Source organism: Callionymus lyra, chromosome 11 (assembly GCF_982586985.1).
Source record: "Callionymus lyra chromosome 11, fCalLyr1.hap1.1, whole genome shotgun sequence".
In the NCBI taxonomy this organism is placed as follows: Eukaryota; Metazoa; Chordata; class Actinopteri; order Syngnathiformes; family Callionymidae; genus Callionymus; species Callionymus lyra.
Genome location: NC_141828.1, coordinates 27,362,748 through 27,376,122, shown reverse-complemented (window position 1 = coordinate 27,376,122; position 13,375 = coordinate 27,362,748). Strand labels below are relative to the sequence as shown.

Below are 13,375 nucleotides of genomic sequence, written 5' to 3'. Positions count from 1 at the left end.
CATTAGACGCGTCGTCAGTGACGTAGCTTCTGTTTAGCATCGTCCACGTCACTAAGATGGCGGCTGTTAAGGGTGGAAAGTGTCCATTGATCCACACTCAATTTTCTGGTGATATGAGTGCGCCAATTAAGTGCTCATTGTGCATTACATTTTCGCACACTGCTAATTGGGACACACTTGTGCACTCAAAATACTAAGTGTAAGGGCAGAAGTGCGCGATCTGAGACAGATTTTTTTTAAGCGAACCATCTGGCAGGCTATATAACTTAATTAAGGATTTGGCCACCAGGCCCAAATGTTGACCAACCCCAACTCTTGATATTTGAGTCGACCGTATCCTCTCGTCCTCAGCTGATTAGAATTTATTCCAAAAACGCATGAAAATATTTGGATGTTGATTGTTAATAAAAAAAAAATAAAAAAAAATTGAAATATAAACAGCAAAACAACTATAATAACAATACTGTTTTGAAAGTGTGAAATAAAATATGCGCTGAATATCAATACAGTATCATTAAAATGAGATATAGAGACCATCTTGTTGCCAAAAAGTTCATGGTTTTTCCACTTGATGTTCGTTTTTTATGCTGGTCATGATGTTTTATTTAATCATTATATTTCCAAACACAAGTTATTTAAATTAATTAATATTACATAAAGTCAGGCATAATATAATTCTATAAAATCATGTACATTACATCCTAATGCCGATTATTAATAGTACTGTGATTTTACTTATTTACACAAATTAATTAAAAAGATATGTGTTTTTAAACAGTGTTAAAAAACAATAACAAATCCAGAACTGTTGACCAGCACAGGATGTTTGTTTGAGAAAGAAAAATGATGGTCCATACCTGCGCAGTCGATCAAGGAAGCAGCAGTTGGCAGATACTTCAGCCACATTTGGGTTTGAGGAGACCTTTACTCTGATAGCTGCTGCCAAAGCTTGGGTTAAAGAGCTGTCCATTATGAAAAGACATCCGCTGGCAGATTTCCAAACTTGCTGTGGATCATCTGAACATCTGAGGCTGTAAATCGTTCAACAAAATATTTCCTCCCATAAGGTTTAGTGGTCAGTACTGTCAAATGCTTCTCAACATACACAGTTATTTTTACACCATCTCTGAGGTAAAGTTATTAACATGTTTAACTGACATTTTCCCATGGCTCAGATGATGAAATACATGTTGATGGTGTTCTGGATTACCATCTGGTTCCCGTCAGGAGGGAGCTTTAGCTCCCAACATATAATAGAGAGGAAAAGAAAAAATCAGTGATGATATGGTCATGAAAAAGGCTCAATTCATTCATTGAGAAAAGCATATTAACTTCTTCTAGTGTCAGCGTCCCTTAGAACATCTAGTTGAGGACATGACGCTGATCTATAAAGTGTGAAATCAATAAAATGACGTCAAATGTATGCAATATTAAGTCCAGGGTTATGCACTTAAGTTATGCCTGCCTTGACTAAATCAGGGTGAGGTTATGGTGATAAACATTTTTCATTCTGGTGTTTCTCTATTTTCAGATTCGACTTGTTTTTTCTTGTCTACACGTCTCACACTGTCTTTCTTTGGTGCTACAATCCTGTGTAGATGTGGATAAGAAGGTGTCAGAAAATAAATGATTGCTCAAGCATACTTCGCAGGAAACATTTAAGAGTCATTTTTCTGCCATCATCTCAACACAAATGAGCGTGTTCCCTCCAGTCAGCAGACGTGGCTCTATAATGGGCCCTTGGTGTCCATTGCCAAGCATAATGGTCGCAGATGCACTTTAGCTGAAATAGAGTAAAGAGTAGCAAAGGGGCTGCGGAATAATACAAAATGGATTAATAAAGGCAGAGGGAGCTATATGGGACTACTACACCTGTTAGCGGCCTGAGGTCATGTTGTGTGTCGCCAATCTTAACTTTGGAAAAAATGATGAAGAAACTTTGAAATTGCAACAATAAAATATAAGTAAACACACATTATTTGTTGGCACACCTACACACTCTCAAAAAAACAGGCTCCATCTGTGTACAATGTCAGATGATCATGGCTTTGGTTAAATAGTTAGTCTTCATCAAAAATTCGAGTGGTATAGAGGTATTTGGATGTTGTTAAGTGTCTTTTTGGATGAAGCTGAAGATGAAGACAAGTCGCTACATTAAAATGAACATATATTTTTGTCTTTAACTCTAAAGAGAACAGATTAATTTGAAAATAATCCCCCAACCCTTAGTTGACATACGAGTGATTAGAAAATGATTGAAATTTGAATTTTGGACTATCACTTACCAATATCACAAGATAAACCAGAAGGAAACAACCATTTGAAACTCAAACAAACATCCATAAAAGATCAGACAACAGAAAACCACAATCAAAAGTCTAAATAATAATTATTTAATACTATACAATTTTTTATATGTAATTATATTTTATTAAATACACTATATGTTTAATCCCTTTCTACTGTGAATGAGCTGCTGTGAAAACAAAATGTCTTCTGTGGGACGAATGAAGGAATATCATATCGTATCTTCCATTTACTTCAAAGGGCCATATATGGAACTCCAGCCTTTTAACATGTTCCCAACCAAATAAACCTCCTACTGCAAAAATGTAGGAAAAAACACAAAGACAATTAACTTTAATTGAACAATCTTCCTCATCATCCTGCCAAGACCTCTAGTCTTCTTAAAACCATTCCTCCCCAGCACCTCCTGCTTCACACCTCATGACACAAGAATTGATTTCCTCTTTTTTTCTGAAGTTCATATCATCTATGCCATCTTGGTTCCTACAAAAACACAATATGAAAGGAAAGATCTTTGAATACATGCAGTTCCTCAATTCTGTAAAACATTGCTGTCAAAAGAACCTGATTGGCTGTGATTATGGAGTCCTGGGATAACATTTGATAGTTCAATATCCTCAACTGTTTTTGTCGAAATTACGAGCACCCCGCTGTTTGAGAAGTGACTTGAATTTCTAAAGAAGTGTTTTGTATCCCGTCAGTGGCCGAATCCCTGAAAACACAGATGATTATGCAGCTCATAACAGAGACTCAGAATTACATGTAAATTTAATATCCTTCATTTAAGCCGGTTTTGCATTTGCATCTGATTCGTGCCGCGTTGCTGTCACCACTAATTGTCCGTTTCTGTTCTACATCTTGTTGAGACGCTGAACTTCACGAGTTTAGATATGCTTACCAATTATTCTAAGTCTTCAAAGATAATGTCATTATTGTATGAATATGTTCAGAACAAACTCCTTTTTAATTGATTTAGACCCACACATTTAGAATGATTTATCTCCCCGTGAAACACTTATGAACTCTAATATAATTACAGTTTAAAAATGTATAGAAATCTTTATAATAAAAGGTCCAGCTGTTCTTTATAATAAAACAAGCAACTCAACACTAGCAAGTAGAAGTTTATGAAACTTTATGAAGCAGCTTTTCCTGAGAGAAAAACTAGATGGCCCTCTCTGCTCTAAAATATATGAATATATTTTTAAAGTCTATACTATTGACAACTCATATGCAAATTTTCTTTAACCTAAAATGAGCTCTAGAAATATAAGACACTTTTTCATGAAGCGTCATTAGCACATCACTAATAGCAACACTGAGACAGATGCAGTAACCAGCTCACTCCTCTGCACAAGGGAAAACAAAAAAGTGAAGTGTGGTTATGAGGATGAGAGACAAAATGAGAGTATCATGACCAACCCCTCAACTCCCTCTTCATGATGAATATCGAATAAACAGATTTTTTTGATGCTAGGCTTCAAGACAATTTTTTTTATCTACATAACATAATATATTTTACATGAGTATTTATTTTAAACTAAGTTTTGTCTTGATCTTGAGAATTTTCTAAGAAGGCAATTAAGGACACGTCTGGAATACATCATCTTAGCACTCCTTCTTAACTGAACCCTTCTTAAGTACCTTCTTACCTCCTTAAGAAAAATTAAAACTGGCAAATCCGAGAGACTTGTGTACATCAGCTGTCTATAATGAACTGACATTACCGTCAACTTTTTTTCTATGTAATATCTTGAATAATATCTTACCTTAAAAGCTTTTGCTATTTCCTTATGTCATTGTTATTCTCTGGGAAAGCAGACGAATGATTGTTTAGTCTTTTTTTTTCTCAGTTCTGTTACAACAATGAGGGACACAAGAACGCAGCATATTGTCTAAAAACAACGTCATAACTTGCAACTAATGTTTGTACAAAATTCTCTTTTCATTGAATAAAGTATATTTAATATAATCTAAATATTGACATAAGAAAATAATCTCTTGCCCCGCCCACTGAAAATACAATTCTTCTGGAGATTAAATCTTGTTTACCATAACAACACCCACTCTGCTTTGATTGGTCAAGCCCGGAGGTGCTTCATGTTCATGTGAAGTAAGGGACTTACTGTATCTTGGAGAGGAAGAAATTAAAAAAATGTCAGGGGAGTTGGATTTACATTTAAGTTGACCTTTTAAGACTGAATCTAACTCTCTGTGTGTAATTTTCTAAGGACTGGTAAAAAGTCTGACTAACTAACAAGTATATTTAGCTTTTACACAGTTACCTCTCTTGAATTATTTACTTTAACAGTTTTTCCTTTAACAACTAATTGATTGTCATTGGACCAGTTTAAACCAGCTTCATGGATTGGTCTATCTATCTGGCTCCTCTTGTCCAGCATTGTGCAGCGAACCTCATACTCCATGATTGTTGCAGCAAAGAATCTCTATCCTGTCACAGAAATAAAAAGTCTGTCGAGCACTGGAGTGGATAAGTGAGTAAGTAGATGAACTCAATCAGTACTTTTGCAGAAACAACTAGCTATCAACCGCCCACACGCCATCCACCTCCTATTCCACACCTGTATTGAACTTTAAAAGACTGATGCTCTCATGTTTCTTCCTAAACCTGCCGGCACTGATTACCTCTGGGGGAGGGACACTTTCCGTTCAGACATGCCAACACCCTTACAAACCCCACTTCCCTCCTATCAACACAACCAGCACAGTGAACTGACAGCGAGGACAAACATGGCAACAGGAACGGTTGATTTCAACCCGAGGGCCCCGTGGGGGTTTGTGCAGAACAGCTGGCAGGAGTGTTTAAGCACCTTTCCAGCTTTGGCTTGAAGCTGAGAATGGTGTCCACCATCTGGAAGGGTTCCTACTTGGGGCCCTGTGTAACCACTGCGATCTTCAGACCTGCTTCTTTTTGCATATCAGGAGGAGATTACTGTATATGATGCCTCAATGCCTTCGATTTCCAGCAGTTACACATGTTGAGCAGCTGTTGTTCACTGAGTTTACGTTCCAAAATTTCAACAGCATTGATCTTTGAAGCTATTGGTGACATCAGGTTAGGCTGAAGAAATGTATATTTATACAGCGTGAGGTGGTTAAGATGGTTTGCTTCTTCCATCTAGCAGATTATTGTCCTAAACATGTCCTGACCTGTTGCGGTGGTAATGGTTTCGCTTCTGTTTTCATGACACTAAACATTTGCAAGAAAATGGATGAAAGGAAAAGCAAAAGTCTATGTTGGTCATTTCACTCTTTCACGCCCAAGACCCTTCTAGCCACAACCTTTATTAGCTCCCCAAATTCATCACAACCTGTGAATAATTGTTGATATATTTAAATTATGGAATGGTCATGATAATATTTGTATGGTGTAAGTATGCAGGGAAATGCTATTTTTGAATCTTACCCAAAGTGTCATCTAAACATCTATATTTGGAGGTGGTGGTTAGTGCTTCTGGCTCACAGCTGAATTGTAGGTTGATTTCAGGTTGTGAGGGTTTTTTTCCCCATACACTGATTTCTACACACAATCCAAGAGATTCATTAGTAACCTTATACCTTATATGTTGTTAAGGTGTGCATGAGTGGTTATAGTCCATATGAGCACTTTCAGCGTGCGGTTAACACCTTGAGTAGCTGGAATAATGCAGGAAATAATGAGTATATATAATGATCCATGGGTTATTTTAATACCAATCATAGAAAGTTAAAACATGTTTCTTATCGTTAAATCTTTAATGTGTCTAGTGGTTGATTGGCTGCTGTGTGGACGGGTGTGTTAGTTTAAAGATTTAAATTTGTTAAATTTAAATTTCATAGATTTCTGGTATAAGAATGATTTAGTGAACCCACATGTTGAGGATAGATTTAATTGATGAAGCAGAAACAGAGTAGGTGCAGGTTTGAGGCTGCTCTGTGACAGCTTGAGCGCCAAGCTGACATGATCCCTAAATGCCATCTTCTATTCTTTGTGTTCTCATTTCAATAGAAATGTTTAAACCGTGATATTTGATCCACAGTCCCTGTGATGTTGATGCCCAAAAGCATAACCTTCAGGGATGCACCCGCACTAACAAGTTAATAGCCTCAGACACACAAAATAAAACCACAGTTAATGACATCTAGACAGTAGAGATGCTTCATAGAGATTCAAAAGGTTGTTGGATACAATGCTAGCTTCAATATACAAGACTGAACTTCGTCAACTCAAGTAATTAAACGGATGAAAGGTTCCTGAACTTAAATCCAAAGGGACCTTTAGGTATATAAAAAAAAGTATTTTTTACCTGTTTGACACAATCTTCTCCTCTCTCCTAGCATGCGAGCTGATGAACCAAGGCATCCTGGCTCTGGTGACCTCAACAGGCTGTGCAGCAGCGAGTGCCCTTCAGTCACTTACAGATGCAATGCACATCCCCCACCTTTTCATCCAGAGAAACGGTGATGGTGGACCCCGAACTGCCTGTCAGTTCAACCCCAGCCCGGATGGAGAAAGCTACACCTTGGCCGCTCGACCACCTGTGCGAATCAACGAAGTCCTGCTCAACCTGGTTTCTGAGCTCTACTGGCAGAAATTCATCATCTTCTATGAGAGCGACTATGGTAAAGACCCTCCTTTTGTCTTTAGTAAAGAACCAAGAACAGAACCTTGTGTGACGCCATAGCTGACCTTAATGTGATAAGGTCACTGATAGATAGATAAGTAACCCATTACTTGCATACTTTTCAGCTTTTAATATTATTGTGCTTATCATGCAGGATTGCAACACCATTTTGTCCACAGTGCCATTAATGTTCTTCTATAGAGCCTGCAGTTCATTAGGCAGAGATACAAGCTTCATAGTTTAAGTCAGGTGCTGTAGAGACAAACCTAATAACAATAAATTGTTCTTTGAATGATCCCTCAGATTACTTTGTGTAATGAATTATTGCATTTAGCAAGTTTGAATTGATATAAATATCTGGGCTGATTTAGCTTCATAATGTAAAATGTCCAAACTACGATCACTTTCATCCGTCTTCTCCTTCTCTCCTTTGCTCATCCACTCAATAATGTGTAGTTTACAATATGTCATTTCTAAAGGCGACTTTTATGAAATAATTGATTATTGAGCTAATAAGCAAATTATACAATATCAGACATGCGCCATTTCAACATTAAAAGGATAATTTAAAGTATAAAAGTTCTTATTTCAATGTGTCAACTTCCTTCGACGTAAGCTTTAAATTTAAACCAACCTCGATGTCAGAGTGAGATCACTCAGAAATTCTGAGAAGGAAATTCAGAGAAGTTAGATGAAAGAACATCAACATTTGCATTTGCTCACTCACAGGGAAATACATGAAACACTGTTCATTAGAAAATATTTCCAAAAACAAAATCAGCATTCAACATGAGCTGCTTCCGACTGAGCAGACAAGTGATATTCTTTCTTAATCTTGTGGAATAAAAGTCAGCCTTTCCCTGAGGTGTTGCGTAACCCCACATATATACTCTCCCTCTCTCACATGCGAGTGGACTGGACCTTCCATGACATGGATGTTGTTGGAAAAAGATACATTTAATGTGGATAGAGCTGGAATTGGCCCGATACTAGTGAGTTGTGCTGCTCTGGCACTTTGGTATATATTTTAACCGTGTATCGTTTTTTGGTGGTTGCAGCGCTTTGTGACCCTGGTCTAGAAGGCGCTTCATAAATAACCTTTACTTACTTACTTACTTACTTTTGGCTAATGAATTTACTTCCTGGAGGAGTAACATTTAGAAGGGACTGTAAATCCATTAAATCACCTTATTCAGTGCAGTGGAAGCTTAAGTTTGTAAAGTGTGTATGAGACAGAGCCCTGAAGAAAATATGGCCACCTAACGCCCACGACCAAGATATCATTCAGCATGACCGGAGATGATGAGAAGTTCAAGTGCATACATATGTGTACCTGAGGTTGGATCGGCCACAACTTGATTTAGGACTCAAAGTGATTCTTCAGTTTTCTAGAGCCTTATGGGATTTAAATTGCAAATAATGTGTCGATTTTGTGTGTGTTAAAGTGATCTGGGACCTCTTTTGTACTCATCACTATGTGTCTGTTTGTACAAAACTCCCTTTGCATTGAAATATTGAATTTAGAAAATAATCTTATACCTCGCCCACTGAAAACACTTTGTTGTTCCGAAGATTAAACCATATTATATCACATTTACCATGACCACACCTACTCACTTAATCAAACATGGAGGTTTGTCAACATGTTGTGACCCTATTCATCCAAACCCTCGAAGTCTCCGCCTCCAAGGGACACGTTGTGTAAACAAAGCAGGGCGTGATTAAATTCCATTACATCTTGCTGGAGGAGAAGTGAAGCCATTATTACGTCATAATGGACTACGCTCTCGTAACCTCTCGTTCGCCCAGATTTCAAAATTAGGCAGGTCTTAGTGTCTCTTTCATATTATATGTTTCCTGATCGAGTCATCGCAACTTAATATATTACTGCAATAGCACTGACAACATACGGCAGTCAAGCTATCCCTCACTCAGGTTTCTCCATTCATGAGCCGCACTTTAATCTGGAGAGTTCTAGATCTCTTGAAGATAATGAAGACTACATCCCACAAAATGTCACAACCATTCAATGTAGAATCTTTGAGAAATTGATAATTAAACCATTTTTCACCATCTTGGTCTTAATACATTGTCAAAGATCACAGGTTTATGATACTAGAATTGGGTTGTGAACAGCAGTCTTAAAAATCGGATTAATCCACATTAAAAAAAAAGACAAATAAATTAGCAAAATGAAGGAAAACACTGTCACACAACACTCCGAAATATTGATTGTAATATGTAGAATGGCACTTGTTTTCTTGGAGAGTAAAAAACTCGTTAAAATGTTTTTTTTTCTTTTCCTTTCCTTTATCAATTATTTAAACACTTGTGTTTTGTTGTTGGCAGCTACGAGCTGTACATGATCAATGGCCTTGAATAGAAACATGAAAGTGTCTTCATTTAGATCTCTTAAGCTGATATTGTTGTTTAGAAAGCCTATGTTACTCTCTATCATTGAAACAAAACATCTAATCAATGAAGACTTCAGCATGTGTGGAGAATAATTGCTGACTAATGGTAAACCATGAATAATATAGCACTTCTGTGTTGCTAAAGGCCTGAGAGGGGCCCTAAAGGTGTGTGTGAGTGAGAATCAGGATAATTCTTTTCAACTAAAGTTGACTAAAGTGGACTTTAGTCCAAGTTTTACTTAACAAGCAGATGTAAGATTCATTGACATTTAAGCTCCTGTAAAGACCACACTTTTGTAATTAGAGAAAGCTGCGGCTAATTAGGCACATCATCACCTGACAGTGCAAATACCAGTGGAACTAAAATACCTCTCGCTGAAAACAATATTAAAAAGGAAAAATGAGTGATTTGTGGTAAATATAAGTGCATAACTATGCTGTTTTAGGACATATTACTGCACTGGACATTTCAATGGAAGTATATCAGTGACATCAGAACATGTAATTGTTGAATTATTTTTGTTAAAGGTTGAATTTAATATTCATATGTTGAAATATCGAATTTTCTTTTCTTTAGTAATTGATTTTACATAGAGTAATATTATTCCAAAGATTAAATTATATATTTTCTAAATTCAAAAATGATTAATAAGATGTCATATATACTTTATAATATATCATTCATAATAGTGACACCAGATAACACAGTTGCATTGACATCCAAATTCCAGTTCTTCAAAGCCTTGGTCTCAGAAAACAATTTATTTATTTTAATTAGCATACCCTCACCAGTTGCAAACAGATAAGAAAGAAAAATAATAATATTCTGTTCATCCTGTGTTGAGGTATCCATTTTCCACCAGTTGTTCATAAATAGCAAATTTAAGCTTAGTTGTTGTTGTGGTTCATTAAATATTGGACCCGATAGGACCACGGCTGCACATCCGACATTTATGTGTTTTAATGAGTAATCTTTGTATTATTTAAAAAGACTTGATCTGTGGATTCATGGTTTATTATTTACATTGTCACTTTAAAATTGCTCTATGACACCAGTGCAGCTCTAGTTCCCTGCCAAGAGTTTATGATAACAAAATCACCGTGGCAAGGAAAAACTTCCTCAAGGAGGCAGAAACCTTGAAAGGACCAGGCTCCAGGCGGGCAGTCTCCTTTATAACTGATCAGGCCAATTGCAAATGTATATAATACGCAGGTAAACAGACTCAATAGGGGGAGAAGAGGAGAGTAAGGGGGGAGAGAAGGTGAGGGTGTGAGGCAGACAAGATAACCACTGGAGCCAGCCATGAACCCGAACACCAGCGAAAAAGCGGAATACGCCCAGGAGGCCCCCCGGCAGTGCATAGTGGCAAGGACTTGTGAAGAGATGGCGGAGGAAGCGAAGAGCGGAGGCACCAGGAGCAGGCGCTGGGACAGAGGGGCCGGAGGGCCAACAATTAAGGGACAGCCAGCGAACCGGTCAGAGGACAGTGCATCAGGGCCTTCCCAGAACTACTCTCTTCTTTTTACTGTTGCTTCCCTGTAACAGCCACATCCCTCCCCCGGTCCACGGTCTCTGTGGTACCAAGGGTCCGCCCACCACACCGCACCAGCACCCTGCCATGTCCCTGCCCAATTTTTGGGCAGGGACATGGGCAGGGACATGGCTCAATTTTTGGGCAGGGACATGGCTCGAAAGACAGACCACTCCGGCCATGCACAGCCACGCAGCCAGGGAGGCAAATGCCTCCACAACGGCACATGCCACACAGGGCACACACAGAGAGTCACAGCCACAACTGCAGCGGGCATCCACTACAAGACCGACCCACCCACGGCACCCCCATCATGGACAAGGGGGAAGGCTCAGGCCAGAGGACCATCAGGAACAACTAGCCAACTGTGTTTTTCTCAGTAGGGGGAGCTGAAAAGTGTCTCCTAATATACAAATCCACAGTGAGTGGAAGTAAGAACCTCTTTTGTCCAGGGAGCAGCTGATGCTTCTGTCTGATTCAGTGGAGCCCATCAGGTGTAGTCTTGAAGCAGTATAGTGAGTTCTATGAATAACTTTATATTGGATAAGCTTTACATTTTTATCTGTATTATTAATGAAAACGGTGTTACATATAAGACTCCAAAAGTTGGAGTTGGTGCTCATGGAGAGGTCTTCATCCCATTTTGAGGTTGGGATGCAAATAGAGGTATCCGCCTGATTCTGTACTGAATATATTTTGGATATTATTTTCTTTGTACTGGGTATGTTTAGTATTTTATTCACTGGTATGGAATTTTCTGACGATATACTTTTTTTTAATTATTGGTAAAATTGTAGAATCCAATTGCATATATTCTAAAAAGTGGGAATTTGTACCAGTTTAGAGAAGCCTTTTAGTGAGTTTCCTCATACAATATCGTGCAGGTGTGTAACACCCCTTTCCTTCCAGCTGTTGAAATTAATCATTTTTTTGTCGATGGTGAAATCAGGCTTCAGCCAGATGAGTGAGGAAATTGATCTGATAGCAGTAGGTTGTTACAATGTTCTGTGTCAAGCCAGGAAGAGTAAGACTTTGGATCTTTTAGCCACTGGGTTAGATATTTTAGCTGGTAGGATAGATGATAAAGTTCAAAATTTGGAACTTCAAGTCCACCTTGTGTCTTTGGTTTTTGCAATGTAGTTAATTTTATTCTTGGAGGTTTATTTTTTCAGTAGAATTTGTTAACAGCGGAGATTTGAACCAAGAACAGTTCGGAGTGATGGGAGTCATTGTGAATAGATAATTGATTTTTGGCAGAATTGACATTTTGACTGTTTCTTTTCTTTCTATAAGTGATAAAGGTAATTTTGTCCAGTGATTTAGGTCTTCCTGTATCCTATGAAGTAGTGGTGAGAAAGAAGGAGAACAATTCTTATAGATTAGAGGAGATGTAGATTCCTAAATATTTAACGTTGCCTACTGTTAGATGGTGTGGAGAAACTAACTTTTGCCCTTTACAGGTTGCAAAATAGTTGATTTTGGGATTCTTTTTCAGGTTTTAAGAGTGGCGATATCATAGCAGTGTTCAGTGATGAGGGAATCCTAGTTGTTGATGTGACTTCTGTTACCATTCAAATGAATAGATTTGAGATAGTTGGCCAGAAGTGTTTGTAGAACTCAACTGGGAACCCATCTGGGCCTGGAAATGTATTGACATCTTGTTAAGCGCTATGAAAATTTCCTCTGGTGATATGGGCCTGTGTAAACTATTTACTTGTTCTCTAGAAAGTTGTGGTAATTGTAATCCATTAAGGAACTTCATGATACGTCTGTGTCTGGGTTAAAATCTGCACTATATAGCTTTTTATAAAAGTCCTCAAATACTTTATGAATGTCTTCCTGTGAGCAGAGAAGTAGATGGAGGGCAATGCTCCTTCCAAGATTCAAAACTAATAGACTCAAGGACTCATTATTCATTCCTCTGGCTATTAGATTGTACAATTCTGAGTTTGGGGGCAGGAGTGGAGTGAAAGTATCATGATGTTCTGTTCTATGTTTGTCTTTGTATCCTTTGTCTTTGTTATTTTTCTTTGATCTATGTTCTTAACTTTAGACTTAGATTGTATCATCTTGTTCTTTCTCTTTATTTCTCTTTGTTCTTGTTCTTATTTTTATTTTTATGAATAGTTGCTGTATTGTTGTGTCTAATTGGAAAAAAACAATTCCCCAAGGACACCTCCTGAGGGATCAATAAAGTTCCACCTAACCTAACCTAAAATATTTTCCACTACTTTCCTTTATAATGGAGATTGTTGACTGTTGAATGTTCTTTTTAAATATTTAGTTGATTTGTTGCTGTGCTGGAGTTCAGTTAGGCGTAGTCTTTGTATTTGGAATTTCACTTTTTAATTGAAGATATAATTTAATTCTAGTAATTCTAATGTTCCACGTAGTACTTCTTTAGCTGTTTCCCAGAGAAGGGAAGCAGGGATGTTTAGTGTGTCATTAGTTTCTAGAAAGAAGGACCATTCTCTCTTAAAATAATTATCAAAATATT

The 13,375-nt window shown here is 37.7% G+C and overlaps 1 protein-coding gene across 3 annotated transcripts in view; it reads left to right on the top strand.

The window, feature by feature from the left end:
- Nucleotides 1-13,375, top strand: part of grid1a (glutamate receptor, ionotropic, delta 1a) — a 304,537-nt gene that overhangs the window by 163,837 nt on the left and 127,325 nt on the right. For all 3 annotated transcript variants that reach the window (XM_087802185.1, XM_087802186.1, XM_087802187.1), the window contains exon 3: nt 6,646-6,930. In XM_087802185.1, coding sequence (XP_087658311.1) covers nt 6,646-6,930 — 285 coding nt within the window. The remainder of the gene's footprint in view (nt 1-6,645; nt 6,931-13,375) is intronic.